This window comes from Prunus dulcis, chromosome 5 (genome assembly GCF_902201215.1).
Source record: "Prunus dulcis chromosome 5, ALMONDv2, whole genome shotgun sequence".
Classification (NCBI taxonomy): Eukaryota; Viridiplantae; Streptophyta; class Magnoliopsida; order Rosales; family Rosaceae; genus Prunus; species Prunus dulcis.
Genome location: NC_047654.1, coordinates 887,707 through 902,550, shown reverse-complemented (window position 1 = coordinate 902,550; position 14,844 = coordinate 887,707). Strand labels below are relative to the sequence as shown.

The window sequence follows — 14,844 nt, the reverse complement described above, 5'->3', positions numbered from 1 at the left end:
GGAATAAAAGTTCAAAGCATTTGAAATAAAGGTTGATCCATGACCATAGTGGCTGATTGAAGAAAAAAGCTAGAAAGAAAGAAAGATGTGGCAATGGATTAGCAAGCAGATAGCAGAGCATATGCTTTGCTTTGCTTCCTTCCACCATCTTTCTTATTTATTTATTTATTTATTTGTGTTGTGTATGAGATGACAATAATTGTCATGTGTGTGAAGTGCAGAACTTGCCTAGATTGCACTCACACTCACTTATGCATCAACCATTGATTGGAGTTTGGATCCATAAACAAAACACATGCTATTGCTTGTAATTCATAGAATCATTGCATTAACAGTTATTTGCACAAAATTTGTCATAATGCTTTGATGATGTTAAAGCATGTGATCAGTAATCCCTATGCGCATGTACTTCATAAAATTTGTAATGTGCCTGGTTGACTAGTTGTGTAAATATCAATATGATTGTGCAAATACGTGGTAGTATATGTGTTCACATTATTTCATCTTGTATTTCAGGAAATGGGATCCAACGTGCAGCTGGTATGGCAGAGTCAAAGGCATATGCTTCACGAGTGTACAACTGCTCACATGCAAATTCATCCCTAGCTGCAATTCGAGCGAAGTTGAGTGCCGAACAATTAGAACAATTCAAGACATCATGCTTTGGCCATCTTCTGAATATAGATAAATTCAGTTTAGCGTGCAGATTGTGCATGGGGTTGTGTTGCGTCGAGTTGCGGGGCAGGGTGTGAAAGATTTGGATGGACTGAATTTCTTAATAGGGTGCGACGTTGCTCAGTTCCCTAGTCAGGATTTCTGTTTGATCACAGGGCTTCGTTTTGGGGAAGTGCCTGAAGTTTTCAGTGGAGAAAGTGCTGAAATTAGACTTTATAAAAGATATTTTATAGACGAAGGAATTACATGTAATGCTTTAGAAGAAGCATTTCTGAGGTGCACAGAGAAAGATGACATCTACAAGCTAGCTCTTGTTTACTTTGCTGAGCTAGTGGTTTTGGGAAGGGACAAGCATTTGAACATCAATGTAAATTACCTGACCCTTGTAGAGGACTTGGATGCGTTCAACAGGTATCCATGAGGCTCGATGTCCTTTGACAAAACCCAAGACAGTATATTTTCTGCACCAACAAAGTATACAAAAAGCTTTGAAAATGAAGAGGGAAGAGGAAAGGGGAAAAGTAAGGGAAAGGGAACAAGTCGGAGAAATGAGAAGGGCAAGAAGGATAAGCATGGTGAAGTGCAAAGAGGTGGCTGGAGTTTTAAAGGTTTCACGTATGCTTTCCAGGTACATGGTAATAATGTTCATGTCAGTTATGCTTTGTGACTTTAAACATAAATAATAACTTTTGACCTGAATTACTGCAAGGTTGTTAATCCAACAATTGTCCTGCTTATTTTGCGATGGAGAACTACTACTACGTCTATTCCCGAGATGAGAAAGTTGAACAATTATTTTTTCCAGAGCAAAAAGGTTCGGTTTGCAGCCCTTGAAACTATTTACAAGATTCAATGAAATTATTAAGTAGAATGATTGAATATGTCTCTTGTCTGTATTCTGAAACAATCAGTTCAGTTGTGGGGGCTACGTCCGAGTGAAGAAGAAATGAGAATTGGCCACAGGATAGCCCTGCTGTTGTCTCAGGTAGAGTCAATTCCTTCTTCATGTGCGGACCTTGATGAGTTGAACAAGGTGGTAAGCTTGTTGAGGTTCGAGTTGTTTCAAGTAAAGCGGAAACGTCCTTGAGTTAAAGGTCATACGAATGGAAAAGCTTTTGGACCACTGTTTAGGTCCTCAGTTTGAGTAGGAAGTAAGGAGGGACCTAGCTTTACTGAAAGAGAGGACGAATCGTTGTGTCATGTCACATCTATTTAAGGGATGTGAGGAAGTAGATGACATTGAATGGGATGAAGGGCCAAGTTACATAAATTAGGGAGAGGAAAAGGAAGAGGAAGGGATTGAAGGGGGTGAAGTGCAAAGAAAACCAAGTGAGGTAGAGGAAGCGCAAAGAAAAAGAAGTGAGGGAGAGCAAGTGAAAGGGAGAGGAAGCGTAAAGAAAGAGCAGTGAGGGAGAGCAAGTGAAAAGAAAAGCAGTGAGGGAGAGGAACTGCAAAGAAAAAGCAGTGAGGGAGAGGATCCGTAAAGAAAAAGAAGGGAGGGCAAGGAAGGGAAAAGACAAAAAAGTGAGGAAAAGGAAGTGCAAAGAAACCAATGTGAGAAAGAGGATGATGAAGTTATGTTGCTTGGCGATGACATTGGCAAGAGCACGGAGGGGACAAAGGTTGAGTTTACTCTCGGGGACATTGATTTGGATCAACCTACAGCTGTGCTATCTCAGTTGAACGTTTGGTTGAATGATGAAGGTAAAACTGTTGAACAAGGGGTCCAATTACGAAAGAGGAAGAGGATTCTTCCTATGTGGAAGATCATTGAAGCTAGTGAATTGCTGGAAAAAAAAATTGTGCCAGAGACAACCTGATTTTGGATGTTAGACCCAATGAAGGCGATTCCGCATGATGATATGGTGAAATTGCTGAAATTTTGTTGGGAATGGCGCCATAACCCAAAGTAAGTCCCTTGTTTTTTGAGATAGAAGGCATGAATGTATATATTTTTTAATTGTTGTGATCTAAAACTTTTTTATATTCACAGTTTAGTGATGCAATTTGGCAACGTGGAAGCTGAGATTGAATTCTTCGCTTCCCCCGTCAAAGCTGACGGTTGGCTGAAAGGAGATGTAAGTTTAATTGATTATGCATTTGTTTTAATGTGCATAGATTATGAGATTGACAAGAAAAACATGTGCATCACATTGATTTGAGGTTGTATCTCATCTGAAAGCGACAACAAGAGTTGGAGGTTGTAGAAATATCGGACTGGACAACGATCGATGTAGTTTTAATGGTATGTCATAGGCCTTCACCAAGTGCAGTTAATAATTAAAAATTATCCATACTTGCTTTGTGGAGGTGTTTAACCATTGATTATTTTGTATTTCACAAAATCACATCCATACATACTTTGTGGATAATAAAAGAAAAAAAGAGCAGGTTGGGTGGAAAATTAGAAACAGTTTACTGAATGTTGTAAATGGCAAGGTTCCGACGTGTGGGATGAGTTGGGAGAACGCGTTTTTCATGTATTCCCCTTGTATGTTGATGAAGTATAAGCATTGGGTGGCTCTAATGATTGATCTAGTTAAGTGTGAAATCAAAGTGTACGATTCAATGGTTTCGCTTATTCCAGATGAGATCTTAAAGGAAGAACTCGCCCTGCTTTCAATTATGATTACAAATATTCTCAACACCTTCGAATTTTATGAAGAAGGTTTTTACGCAAATTATTGTAGCCGAGATTGTTGGTGTCCGTAGCCAATAGAATGTGTGGATGTTTCACAACAGTCGAATCAGTGAGCACAACTTTTTAATTTAATTTTATTACTTTAAATTGTCAATTACGCTAGAATGTCATTACTTGAATTGATCGAGTTCTTGTTTTGCTTCAGAGACGATTATGGCATGTTCATGTTGAAGTACATTGAGCTTTTGAGCGTTAAGATTCCTTTAGCCACTTGCACCTCGCGGAACATGCCCTTTTTTCGGTTGAAATTGGCTGCAGAGATATTACGGGGAGATGCTTACATGCCATGATATTAGTTGAAATTGGTTCAGGTACATGATGATTAAATTGGTTTTGGGAATCTCCAATTTGAAACTCATGTAAATACACAATCCAAACCCACGGGTCCTTTTCCAATTCTACCTTTGCTCCTCAATTCTTCTTCGTCTTTCTCAATCTTAGTGTATTTTTGTACTTTTTTTTGGATTTAATGAAACAAACATCTGTGTAATATTGGCCTAACTCCTTCACGATATGTACATAACTTTAATCAAACTGCATTCAATTGGGATTTGAAGACTACATATGTGAATGGGGATTGATGACTTTTTAAGTGTATTACATCATTGCAAAGTGATATGTCATGATTTATCCAAGTCACCATTCCAAATATCATATCCCAATCTTTAAGCCGTTTAACATGCCTTGACTTAATCGCAATTGGTTGCATTTTAATAAGGAAGTTCTGTAAAGGGGAATAGGCGGCTATGCCCTTGCCTCCAATGTTTTATTCAACCATGCCCTCATTGTAGAAACACATGAAAAAATATCCCCAGCTGCAATGCTATAAAAACTTCCTATTGGTTCCGTACCGCCCCTTAGGTTTGAATTCCTCTCTCATTTATAATCGGTTAATAAATTCGTTGATTTTATTTATTTTATTGGTTTTGGGCAGCTCAGTAGCATAAAAATAATGTATATTGGTGCATCTATATTGCATCTTTGTTGCATCTATATTACTTGTCTATTGCCTGCATATCGTATGTTTATTGCTTATGAAGGAAATAAACAACAATACACAGGCAACAAATAAGCAATATACACATAACAGACAGGCAATTTACATGCAATATACACACAATAGACATGCAATATACGTCAGTCCCCAATTACACCATCCATAAGGAAGTTGTATTGAATAGGAAATTCTACTTAACAGTTGTTCTTCCTACTGAAAAAAAGAATAAGGACTGTTTCCCCCCCTTAAATCTAACTCCTTAAATCTTACTTAAGTTGTACTTTTGCCCCCAATAAACATGCAATGTCGGAGCAATAAAATGCGATATACATGCAGTAAACAACCAATAGACCTTCAATAAACATTCAATATCGGACCAATAACATGCGATATACATGCAGTAAACAATCAATAAACCTTCAATAAACGTGCAATATCCGAGCAATAACATGCGATATACATACAGTAAAGAATCAATAAACCTTCAGTATACGCAAATAAACAATCTATATACATCGAATAATTATGCAATTTTTAAAAAATATATTGTCTTATTATTGCATTGTATTGGCCCTGTATTGTGATTTTATCGTCTTCGTATGACTTTATTTTTTTAAAGTCAGTCTTCAAAAGTTTTTGCTGGGTTTCAGACAAATAAATGCTTTTGTTTCAAACAATAATTTAAACTCAAATTGGGTTTGAAAACTCATTGGTGGTGCGTGCAACATGTCTTTTTTGGGGAGAACTTTTACAATCCTTGAAACTGTGCACTTAATTGGTCATTAAATGAACAAATAATATGAAAATTGGTACAAGTAATAAAACTAATACGAAGTCCTTAATGGACTTCAGCATACTCAGCACCCTAGCATCATACTTGTCATCTTGCTGTTCTGCTTGAGCGGAGGTTACATCAACCCATTCGAAGCCATTGCAACTGGTAGCTCCCTAATTGCAGGCATCATATATGCAAAATAATTCTGTCAGAGTTAGACCTAGGTTTTTTTTAACCCACATACATATTCTGGAAATGAAAACTTACATAGGAGGTTGGGCACTTCCAAAATGGCTTCCATCGATTTTTATCTAATTTTAAAACCCGAAGCACCATTGCAGCTCCACAGTACTAACACCTCTTTGTTTGAGCGGGAGATGAAGACGAAGACGAAGACATGTTAAATCTTCTCACTTGTACCTCTTCTTACTGAAACCTCTTCGGACTCATACCTCCTCACTCATAGTTCTCAGTCATACCCCTTCACTCATAACCCTAAACTTCTCACTCAGCTCTCTCTCATCTTTGCCCAAATCGAATTGTATCCTTCTTTTCTGTTTGTGGGTGGGTTGGTCACAATCTGGACACCTGTACCGTCAGAATTGTGGCACCTTTTACCCCAAAAACAAATATAATATTTGACTACCAAATATTAATATGAAAATTGAGGGGACACTGCTTTAAATGTATTATTTTAATTATATTTCATTAAGGCAACTAGTTGGATATAAATCCATCATCATTGGTTCCATTTTAATAACCTTACTAGGGTTAGTTTGGTGTGGGAAAATAAAAAAGTATCTGATGGGACCTTCTGTGACTAGTCAGTAATCCTTCACATTTGTATCAATGAATGTGATAACGGGAAAATCCTAAAAATGGCTATGCAAATAGGTTATTAATTGACTTTTTGACTGTCTAACTCTCTCTGCATTTCGATGACGTTTTACCTTCTCTTCTCTTGAGTTTTAGGGTGTTGGGTTCAATTTCTTTAAAAAAGGTCAACTTGGAAAAACCCCAAGTGGAAACACCTTTTCAAAACACTACAAACATGGGCTAAAACAAAACCAAAACCCCATATATTCTCATTTCTCCCCTCTTTCACTCCTCAAATCGTTCCATTCCAAAAACATTTCAATGAATTCAAAACATTTCACTATACTCGGAGGAAAGAGAAGGAAGCATCTCCATTTGGATATGCCCCAAGCCTTTATCCCGGAGTTAGCTTCCTCTGTTTTGACTCTAGGAAACATGTTGTACTTTATATTAGTTCTTGCTCAAACTTTTGAAACATTGCCCTTGTGTACAAGGTAGCCATTTGTTTGTTCATTGGAATTGGGAGAATACATTGAGCCACTTCATATGCATCTACGTGATCAGCAACTAACTCTTTTTGACGTTGATGAGAAAGTGCCTCTCAAATCGTATTATGAAATCCATCAACGAATTTCTCCTTGATATGTATTGCTTGAAGAAAGCATGAGAACATTCCGCTCTTTGGCTACTTGACATTCCAACGGCAAAAAAGTGTTGTGCGTAGGCTAGAACCCAAGATTCCCTTAAATCAAACATTGAACTTAGCCATGGATGGTCAGTCAAACCAGCCTTTGTAACCACAATATTCCATTTTGTATCAAACTCATCCTTATTGTCAGTATCCCATATGGCTTTCTGAAATTCACGCCAATACTCCTTATAAGCAGAATGTGGTAACTTAACAAGCAACTTTGATGTGATGTGCCATATGCAAAGTCGATGAAATGTAGTCAGGAAGGCTATTGAAATCGCTCTAGTCATTGCCGCATCTTGATTTGTAATGATCGTTTTAGGTTTGCCACTGGCATGGCTTCCTTAAACTCCTCAAACATCCAAATAAACGACTTAGTTGTTTCTTTGCTCAAAAATGCGCATGCTAAGACAATTGTCCGACCATGGTTATTAACTCCCAACATTGGTGCAAATGTCAAGTCGTATCAACTTGTATTAAATGTGGTATCGAATACATCTCCATAAAACACGTAAGCCCGTCTAGAAGTTGTATCTGCCCAAAAACATCGACTAAACCTGTCATCGCTATCTCCCTCAATCTTGAAATAAAAAGCCTCATTTTTTTTTTTCTGTTCAGCCATAAAAATACTCGGTCACTAGTTCAACATCGTGGTTCCTCAGCTTCCCATTCACACTACATTCAAGATTGTAAATATCGTTTTTGATAAAACCGATTTTATCCATTCCTTCGGATTGCACCTCGAAAATACTTACCTTATGATGAATAAGGATATTAACCGAACCCAACTGTTTTGTGAGTACTTTTGTAGAATCTGAAATACGACGGGTGATCTCAATAAATGCACTCTTTCTTAGGGTGTCATCTTATGATTGTGTCCCTCTGCAAAAAGAGAGATGGTATACTTCTTGCTTCCATTTGTCTTCATAACCACAATCTTAGCTTTGCAATCGCATCTACTTATTCCCCGCTGTCTTTTTCTCTCCCGAGTTTCATCTTTCCTGTATGCACCTTGTTTGCAACATACAAATTCTTTCCTCAAAATCTCTTTCTTATTTTTCCCCTACAAGCTGGAATGAAGTCGAATACCAAAGCCAGCCAAGAATGCATATCTATTATAGAAATTATAAACGAGGTCAAGCGAGTCGAACTTCATCCCAATTGTTGGTGTTTCCTCATTTCTTACTTCATGAATGTAAACCGTCCCATTAGCTGTTACACGGTCATCACTCTCTGAGCCCCCAGACATTTTACCCACATATATGATTGAACTACTTCTATATTACTGCATAGCAAATATTAATTCATTAATCAATCATTACTGCATTACAACATATCAATGCATTCCACTTACACAAAACATTGCCCAAAATTGACACAAAAGACACATTTTAACAACTATTGACCTTGTAGTTTTAATTCCGTTAATTTGGCCATTGTAGTTTCGTATTTGTAGTAATTTAAGGACATGTTAGTATTCTTGTCAATTTCTTTAACGATGCAAGGGACAATTTCGTCTACTCAAAACACTTAAGCATAAAACTTGTCTGAAATTCTCTCCATTTCATATTAAAGGCTCGAAATTCAACCATTAATCCCAATTTTTAAAGAACCCTAAACCCAATTGACCAATTTCAAGTCCTAATATGAAATTAGGGGAGTTTCAGACGAGCTTTTATGCTCAAAGATTTTGGATTGATGAAATTGCCCCTTGCACCATCAAAGAAATTGACAGAAATACTAACTTGTCCTTGAATTGTTACAAATGCGAAACTACAAGGTTAAAATTGACGAAATTGAAATTATAGAGTCAAAAGTGGTAAAAATGCCAAACTACAGGAACCAAAAGTGACTTTTAGCTTTTTTTTTTTTTTTTTTTGAGTTGGAAGTAGAAAAAAAATCTAAACGCACGAAATTCCATAGAATCTTCCGAAAAAAATACTTAATGATTTAGTCTTTTTGACGTGGAAATGGAAAAAGGCACACCATATATTTGATAGGACAGGTTCATGTTCTTTAAAAAAAATAATTAGTGTGGGTCTTAAAGTAGATTAGTCATGCATGACGTTTTCTTTTCCTAACGTTGACCGGGTCTGAAGATTGCCATTAATCTTTAACAAAAAACAATATGTAAATTATAAACTTTTTTAGTGGATGTCAATAAAGTTTCTGATACGATTTGGAAAAGTAGACATGTTTCTTAGTCTACATACATTTTGGCCAGACAAAACGCATTCACCAACTTCTTTAGTGGAGAAACAACAACCTTCTTCACCGCTGGAGACAAATTATCTATTTTCACTTTCAACACCTTATTGCATATATTTCTAATGTGGGCCCTGCCAAAACGAAAAACAACGGACAAAAAACAAACGTTAAATTAGGGAAAAACACCTGTAAAGTACATTGGTATTGTCCCATGATTTTCGTGATTGCAGACAAAAGTGCTTTTCTCTGTTTGGTTATGTTGTTCTTCGAAACATAAATTGGTATATCCTGTTATGTAGCAGAAAAATTTGTGCATAAATTGGTATATCCTGCTTTGTAGCAGAAAAACTTGTGTAATCATGGTTAGTTGGATATAGCAAAACAGTGATATTCCCGTTTTATATTAGTGTTTCTCCTTACGTACGATGTATCAACACCAATACACGTTATTTACTTACACTACTACCTGTTTCCAGAAAACCATGTGGTTCTGTACTGTAGGTGAAGCTTTAGCTTTATGCTTAAAAGCTTCAGGCATGTGTCAATCACTGTAATGCATAAAAGTCTCCAGATCATTAGAGATGTTCTGGATGAAGAAGAGTAGCTAAACTTCACTAGTATCAGCAAACTATTGTCATGAATGAATAACTTTATAAACAACAACTGTCAGTCAGATTTCATCGACTCGGACAGGCGACTGACAGTAGCATTCTTCCAACGGACTTCCAAGTCCACAGCTAGCATAGGGAATGTCATATACTAATTTTTATAAGAAAAATCCATGTTTGTCCTGTTAGTCCCACGGCAATGGTTACCTTTTTCACAATCCATATTCACAAGCATATCAATTTCATGATGATCGGAGATAGCAAGAAAGTAAGAATCAAAGTCCGGTATTAACTTCGTTTCCAAAACTTCATTTCCTTCTCTTTGGAAACGGTTGATATACATTGTTAACTCAACGGTTAATAACTTGAGCTTTCGAGATTCAATGGTGGTCTAACATGGTTACAAAGCTCTGAAAGCAAGAGGTTCTGGGTTCAAAAGAACCGAAACCTCCAAGTCTCGTTTTTCCATTCAGTTAACTTGTAGGGTAAAGGATGCAGTTATTTGTTTTTTGATCTAACACAAAACTCTTCCTCCTTTGACGAAACAGAGACAAGCTTTGGCACCAATAGAAGACAGTTTATGACCTCTAAATCACAACTAAAAGAACCTGAATTTTAATTTACCAAAATGCTACATGTCCAAACCCAAATATATATACATACTTTTGCACATTTCTATACCAATTCTTCACGTGTGTATATTACATTGGTCTTCGGGGGCTTTTCTTTTTCTTCTGAGTTTGACAAGGATAGGCACCTGCAAGCACACATTTGGAGCACGTTACAACAGCTAGTATGGAAAAATTATCAATAACTTGCCTAATCAGTCATTTACACACAGACCAATGTCTAAAACATTGCCATTTACAATACACAATACAAATTACAATAGCTGCCAAGAAAAAAAAGAACAAAAATGGAAGGGAAAACGAGGATGAACTGTCATTATAAATGTTGCTGTTACATTGAATCACAGCACAACATGGGACATCAAACTTGCATTTGGGAAATCCAAAAGAGCATGTTCGCCAGACAACATAAGTTGATGCATTTATGATCAGGGACTATCAAACAATCTGCTTCCCTTTCACTCAGGAATCAAGAAATCTTAAACAATGCTCGGACAACACGATACAGGCCAATTAAATAAAGAAATTATGTACGCAGCAAAAACTATCATAATTTTTTTTTTTGAACTCGGACTTGAATCTGGGCACGGCAGGTGGGGAGTGGGTGTGTGTGGAATCCTACAATGAATGAAGGAAACTCTAGAAAACAGCTAGTTAGCTACATTGAAGAATTGAAGCCCAGACAATGTGGAAGCAAACCACAGGCCTGATCAGTATAGTGTTTTTGCACTCAATACTAAACAAGTGACACAATATCCATTGCTTGGGACAAAGTTCCTTCAGATAGCTATAACATAAGAAGGGCAAGGTCCTTCAGAATTGAACCCCAGACAAAAATATATACATGTATAAATGAATAACAGAACTGCTTCTGGGACAAATCAAAACGATACGGCTCTTATCTAAAGAAAAAGAAGTTGATATGACACTTTAATGCTCTATACTTTTGGCAATAAGGAATAAAACCCAGTGACAGAATTCAAATGATCTGAGAGGACTTTAAATCTCCTTTCAATGGAGGATCATAAAGTAGCTGCTAACACCAGATAGAGGACAAAAAGATTACAGTAGGATCCTCTCATGCTACTCAATAACCTATTCTAATGGTTGACACAGGTGAAGTTGACGAACCAATTAAAACATCCACCACAATGTGGAAAACAAAGATATGAGAACCTTTTTCCTTCTTTAAATGTTTTTTCGGGTTTAGAAAAATTTATGCACGCAAAGCAACATCATATATGCTTTACCAAACAGTAATAATGACTATTCTGTTTCTCTAATTATGGAAAAACATGTGTAACCAAATAAAGCCAAATTTTTTCCAAAATGTGATTTGCCTTACATCTATCAGAGTACAGGCCGCAGGTTGTCCCAAATAACTTTTAAGCAAAAGTTTTACTCGTTCTGCAATCTGACGCTGGAGAGAAAAAACTCCTGTTCTGCTGTGAAGGTGATGACGAAGAAGGACTATGCACCCCAGCCTTACGAAGGTCTGGTTTGTAGCTCTGTGAGGCCAAATACTCAAGTGCTACAACAATATCACCAATAAGAGGACGGAAAGTTGGTTGCTCTTGAAGACACATGGCAGTAATGGCAACAGCATGATGCAAACAACGAACTGGGAAGCGTCCTTGCAACAGAGGATCAACTAATTGAACAAACTTCCTCCGGTCCTTCAAAAATGGACGAGACTGCATTTATGAAAACAAAGGTGTTTGAAAAGGATATCAAGAAATAATCATAAAAAATTGTTTCCAATAGGAAATTTTAGAAATTCCACAAAGGTATATGAAATTCAAAACCTGATTGTTGAGAAAGCAAGATAGAAAGGGAAATAGAAATATACTCACCCAAGATACTAGGTTCTGTTCTCCTGGCCTCTTAGAGCAGTCAATTGCCTTCTTCCCAGTAATCAGCTCCAACATAACCACGCCAAAGCTATAAATATCAGATTTAAGTGTCAATTTTCCACTCATGGCATATTCTGGTGCACAGTACCCGTACGTTCCCATCACTCTCGTTGAAACATGAGTTTTGTCACCCACAGGTGCAAGTTTAGCAAGCCCAAAGTCTGAAAGCTTTGGATTGAATTGATCGTCCAGCAGTATATTTGCTGATTTCAAGTCACGATAGATAACTGGTGGGTTAGCTTTGCAGTGGAGATATTCAAGGCCCCGTGCCGCACCAACAGCTATCTTAATACGAGTATCCCAACTCAGTGGCTCTCGATCAGGACTCAGATCTGAAAACATAAAGTACCGAATCTGTTAGTTCAAATACAATGGAAATATAATAATAAAGAAAAGGGGCTGCTAAAGAAAGATTATATGATTTATTTAGAGGTTATCCAATGTTTCCTTAAGCCATCCTCAATAGCAGGAAAGGTATTACTGAAGTTGAGTTAAGATATTGCTTCCAGAAATTAATAGAAAGCCAACATACCAAAAAATAAAAAGTTAAATAGAAATCCAATTCAATGATCCAAAATTCAATTTTCCACACTATTCCTGTCAACCAACATTTTTTATGTAAAACACCCATACTTTCCCAATGTGATAAATATACAGCCATTTATGGGCACCTAAAAGAACCAGGCTATCCATAGACACAAGGGACTGCATAAGAGGAAAATAATTCAATTAGAAACTATAAAATGGATAAGAACGTACTGTCCTTAACCATCGAGATACTTACCAAAGAGATGATCTTCCAAACTCCCCCTTGGCATGTACTCGTAGACTAAGAGTCTTTGATCTCCATCAGTACAGTAGCCAATCAATGTGACAAGATTAGTATGGTGTAGTAGGCTTAACATGAGAACCTCCACGATGAATTCTTGAAACCCTTGAAGACCGTCATGATTAAGTTGTTTAATTGCGACAACCTGGTCATAGAAATCAAAAGCTGCACCACATAAACATTGAATTCAACATAGTCCAACAAATGATATGTGGACAACATCTGGCGGCTCAAGTTTTCATCCATCTAATGAAGGATATAAGAAAAGATATTAATTCTCTAAAATAATAAATTTTTCTTTCATTGATAACCAGCAATACATATCACAGTGCATAACAGTTTCCTTATAAAATTTCATACAACTATTAATGGAGTAACAGTAATACGAACGTGGGAAAAAGCCCTGCAACTTACCTGGCCTGCATCAAGCCGGCCTTTGTAAACCCTTCCAAAACCTCCTTCCCCAATCAAATTCACCTCCCTAAAGCCTTTCGTGGCTGCTGCAAGTTCGCGAAATGTGAAACTACGAGCCACACTTTGCTGCGAATTGTTACCACCCTTTCCTTTTCCCCTCCCACTCTCTGCACATATATAACATAACTCAACTCCTACAAAACTCAATTCCACAAGCACAGGAAAAAAAACATATACTGAAGTTCAAAATTTCATATGATGTGTGTTAAATTTCCAACCATAAAAATCAGAACTGAGTGGAGTAAACAGCTGAATCTCAAATTACACAAAACTAGGATCACAATTGTACGAAACAAAGAATTCCAATTCAGAAAAATTCTAAATTTTCATGAAATGGGTACTTACCAGTATCATCAGAGTGCCCTCTCCCTTTCCCACTACCTGCAATTTCGGCCAAAATACACTTACATTCAACAAATCAAACACAAAAAAGAAGAAGTTCCCATTGGGTCAAAAACTAAAACTTAAAAGAGTAATTGGCAGACCTGAGGATCGAGTGCCATTATCAATTTCGACCTTGCTGACATCTTTCCGGCGAGGACTGAAGCAACTAAAGCAACTCATACCTTAAGCTTCCATGTATATAACTAATCATGCAAAAACTAAAAAACAAAAACCCTAACTCTCATCTACAAACAGATAAGCTTTTGTCCTCTCTCTCCTCCCTAGCCGGAGAGATTCAGAAGGCGAAACCTTTACGCGCTCCCGACAACAAAAAATTCCCAATCAATATAAACCCAACTGGATATGATTTTAGATTTATATGCTAACCATTAATATCAACCAAAAAACGCAAATAAATTGACAAAAATAGCAAATCATTAAATAAACTACCCAATTAAATTAAATTTTAAAAAATATCAATTCGCCGAATTGGCATTTTTGGAAGGAAATGGAGGGCAAAAACGAGATAAAATAAATATATTTGACAACGCGTACAGCAAGAAAATGGGTTTTTACGCTAAATTTTGACAAGTGAGCTCTGCTCTGTGCTGCGAGCTTAACGCATTTAGCGGTGGTCTAAGATAACAACTGGATTTTAGGTTCCAATTTCTAATTTTTATTTCATAAGAAATTGAATTTTCATAAGTTTTAATAAATAATTTCTGACGTGGGTCCCATGAACCTGCGCTGTGTTTTTGGGGCTCTGAATACTTTGCATTTATGGTTTCTTCCAAGTACTCTCTCTCCATCGTTATCAATCTGATTTCTCTTCTCGCATTTAAACGTTCCGGTTGGCTACTGGTTTGATATTACGTTGTTGCCCTTGTGGTTTGGTTGAATTTACCGTTGTTGACACTGACATTGAGCAAGTTTCGGATTCACCTGACTCGCTTTTTCTCCTACCGACATTGGATTCCGATTCGTTGTTTCTTTATACGCGAAAAGGCCTCAGTGCGATGACGTATCGACATCCATTTCTTCTACCGCGTGGGCTACTCCTGAAATTATGTGGGCCTAATTTATTATTTTATTTCAATTCTTTTGTTTTGTAATAGATCAGATTGAATTGGATATAATAAACTCG

At 37.0% G+C, this 14,844-nt stretch overlaps 1 protein-coding gene across 3 annotated transcripts; it reads right to left on the bottom strand.

Annotated features, from left to right (window-relative positions):
- Positions 1-9,828: 9,828 nt before the first annotated feature.
- LOC117627428 (probable serine/threonine-protein kinase PBL21) lies at positions 9,829-14,389 on the bottom strand. Of its 3 annotated transcripts, XM_034359531.1 has the most exons (7): positions 13,802-14,389; positions 13,662-13,697; positions 13,257-13,423; positions 12,798-12,987; positions 11,954-12,345; positions 11,446-11,794; positions 9,829-10,228 (listed from the first exon to the last, which is right to left on the bottom strand). In XM_034359531.1, the coding sequence occupies exons 1-6, from the start codon at positions 13,878-13,880 to the stop codon at positions 11,486-11,488; spliced, it is 1,173 nt and encodes a 390-aa protein (XP_034215422.1). In that variant the 5' UTR covers positions 13,881-14,389; the 3' UTR covers positions 9,829-10,228; positions 11,446-11,485. The 3 variants fall into 3 exon arrangements, with proteins under 3 accessions (XP_034215422.1, XP_034215423.1, XP_034215424.1); XM_034359532.1 differs by lacking the exons at positions 13,662-13,697; positions 13,802-14,389 and having other exon boundaries at positions 12,798-13,088; positions 13,257-13,357; XM_034359533.1 differs by lacking the exons at positions 13,662-13,697; positions 13,802-14,389 and having other exon boundaries at positions 12,798-13,007; positions 13,257-13,337.
- Between the last annotated feature and the right edge of the window lie 455 nt (positions 14,390-14,844).

Bases quoted from the DNA above. Each gene is read 5' to 3' on its own strand.
- LOC117627428 (XM_034359531.1), bottom strand. From the start codon at position 13,880: ATGAGTTGCTTTAGTTGCTTCAGTCCTCGCCGGAAAGATGTCAGCAAG. The intron at 13,698-13,801 runs GTCTGCCAATTA...CCGAAATTGCAG, and splicing joins TAATGGCACTCGATCCTCAG to GTAGTGGGAAAGGGAGAGGG. The intron at 11,795-11,953 runs GTGAGTATATTT...TCATAAATGCAG, and splicing joins AACAGAACCTAGTATCTTGG to TCTCGTCCATTTTTGAAGGA.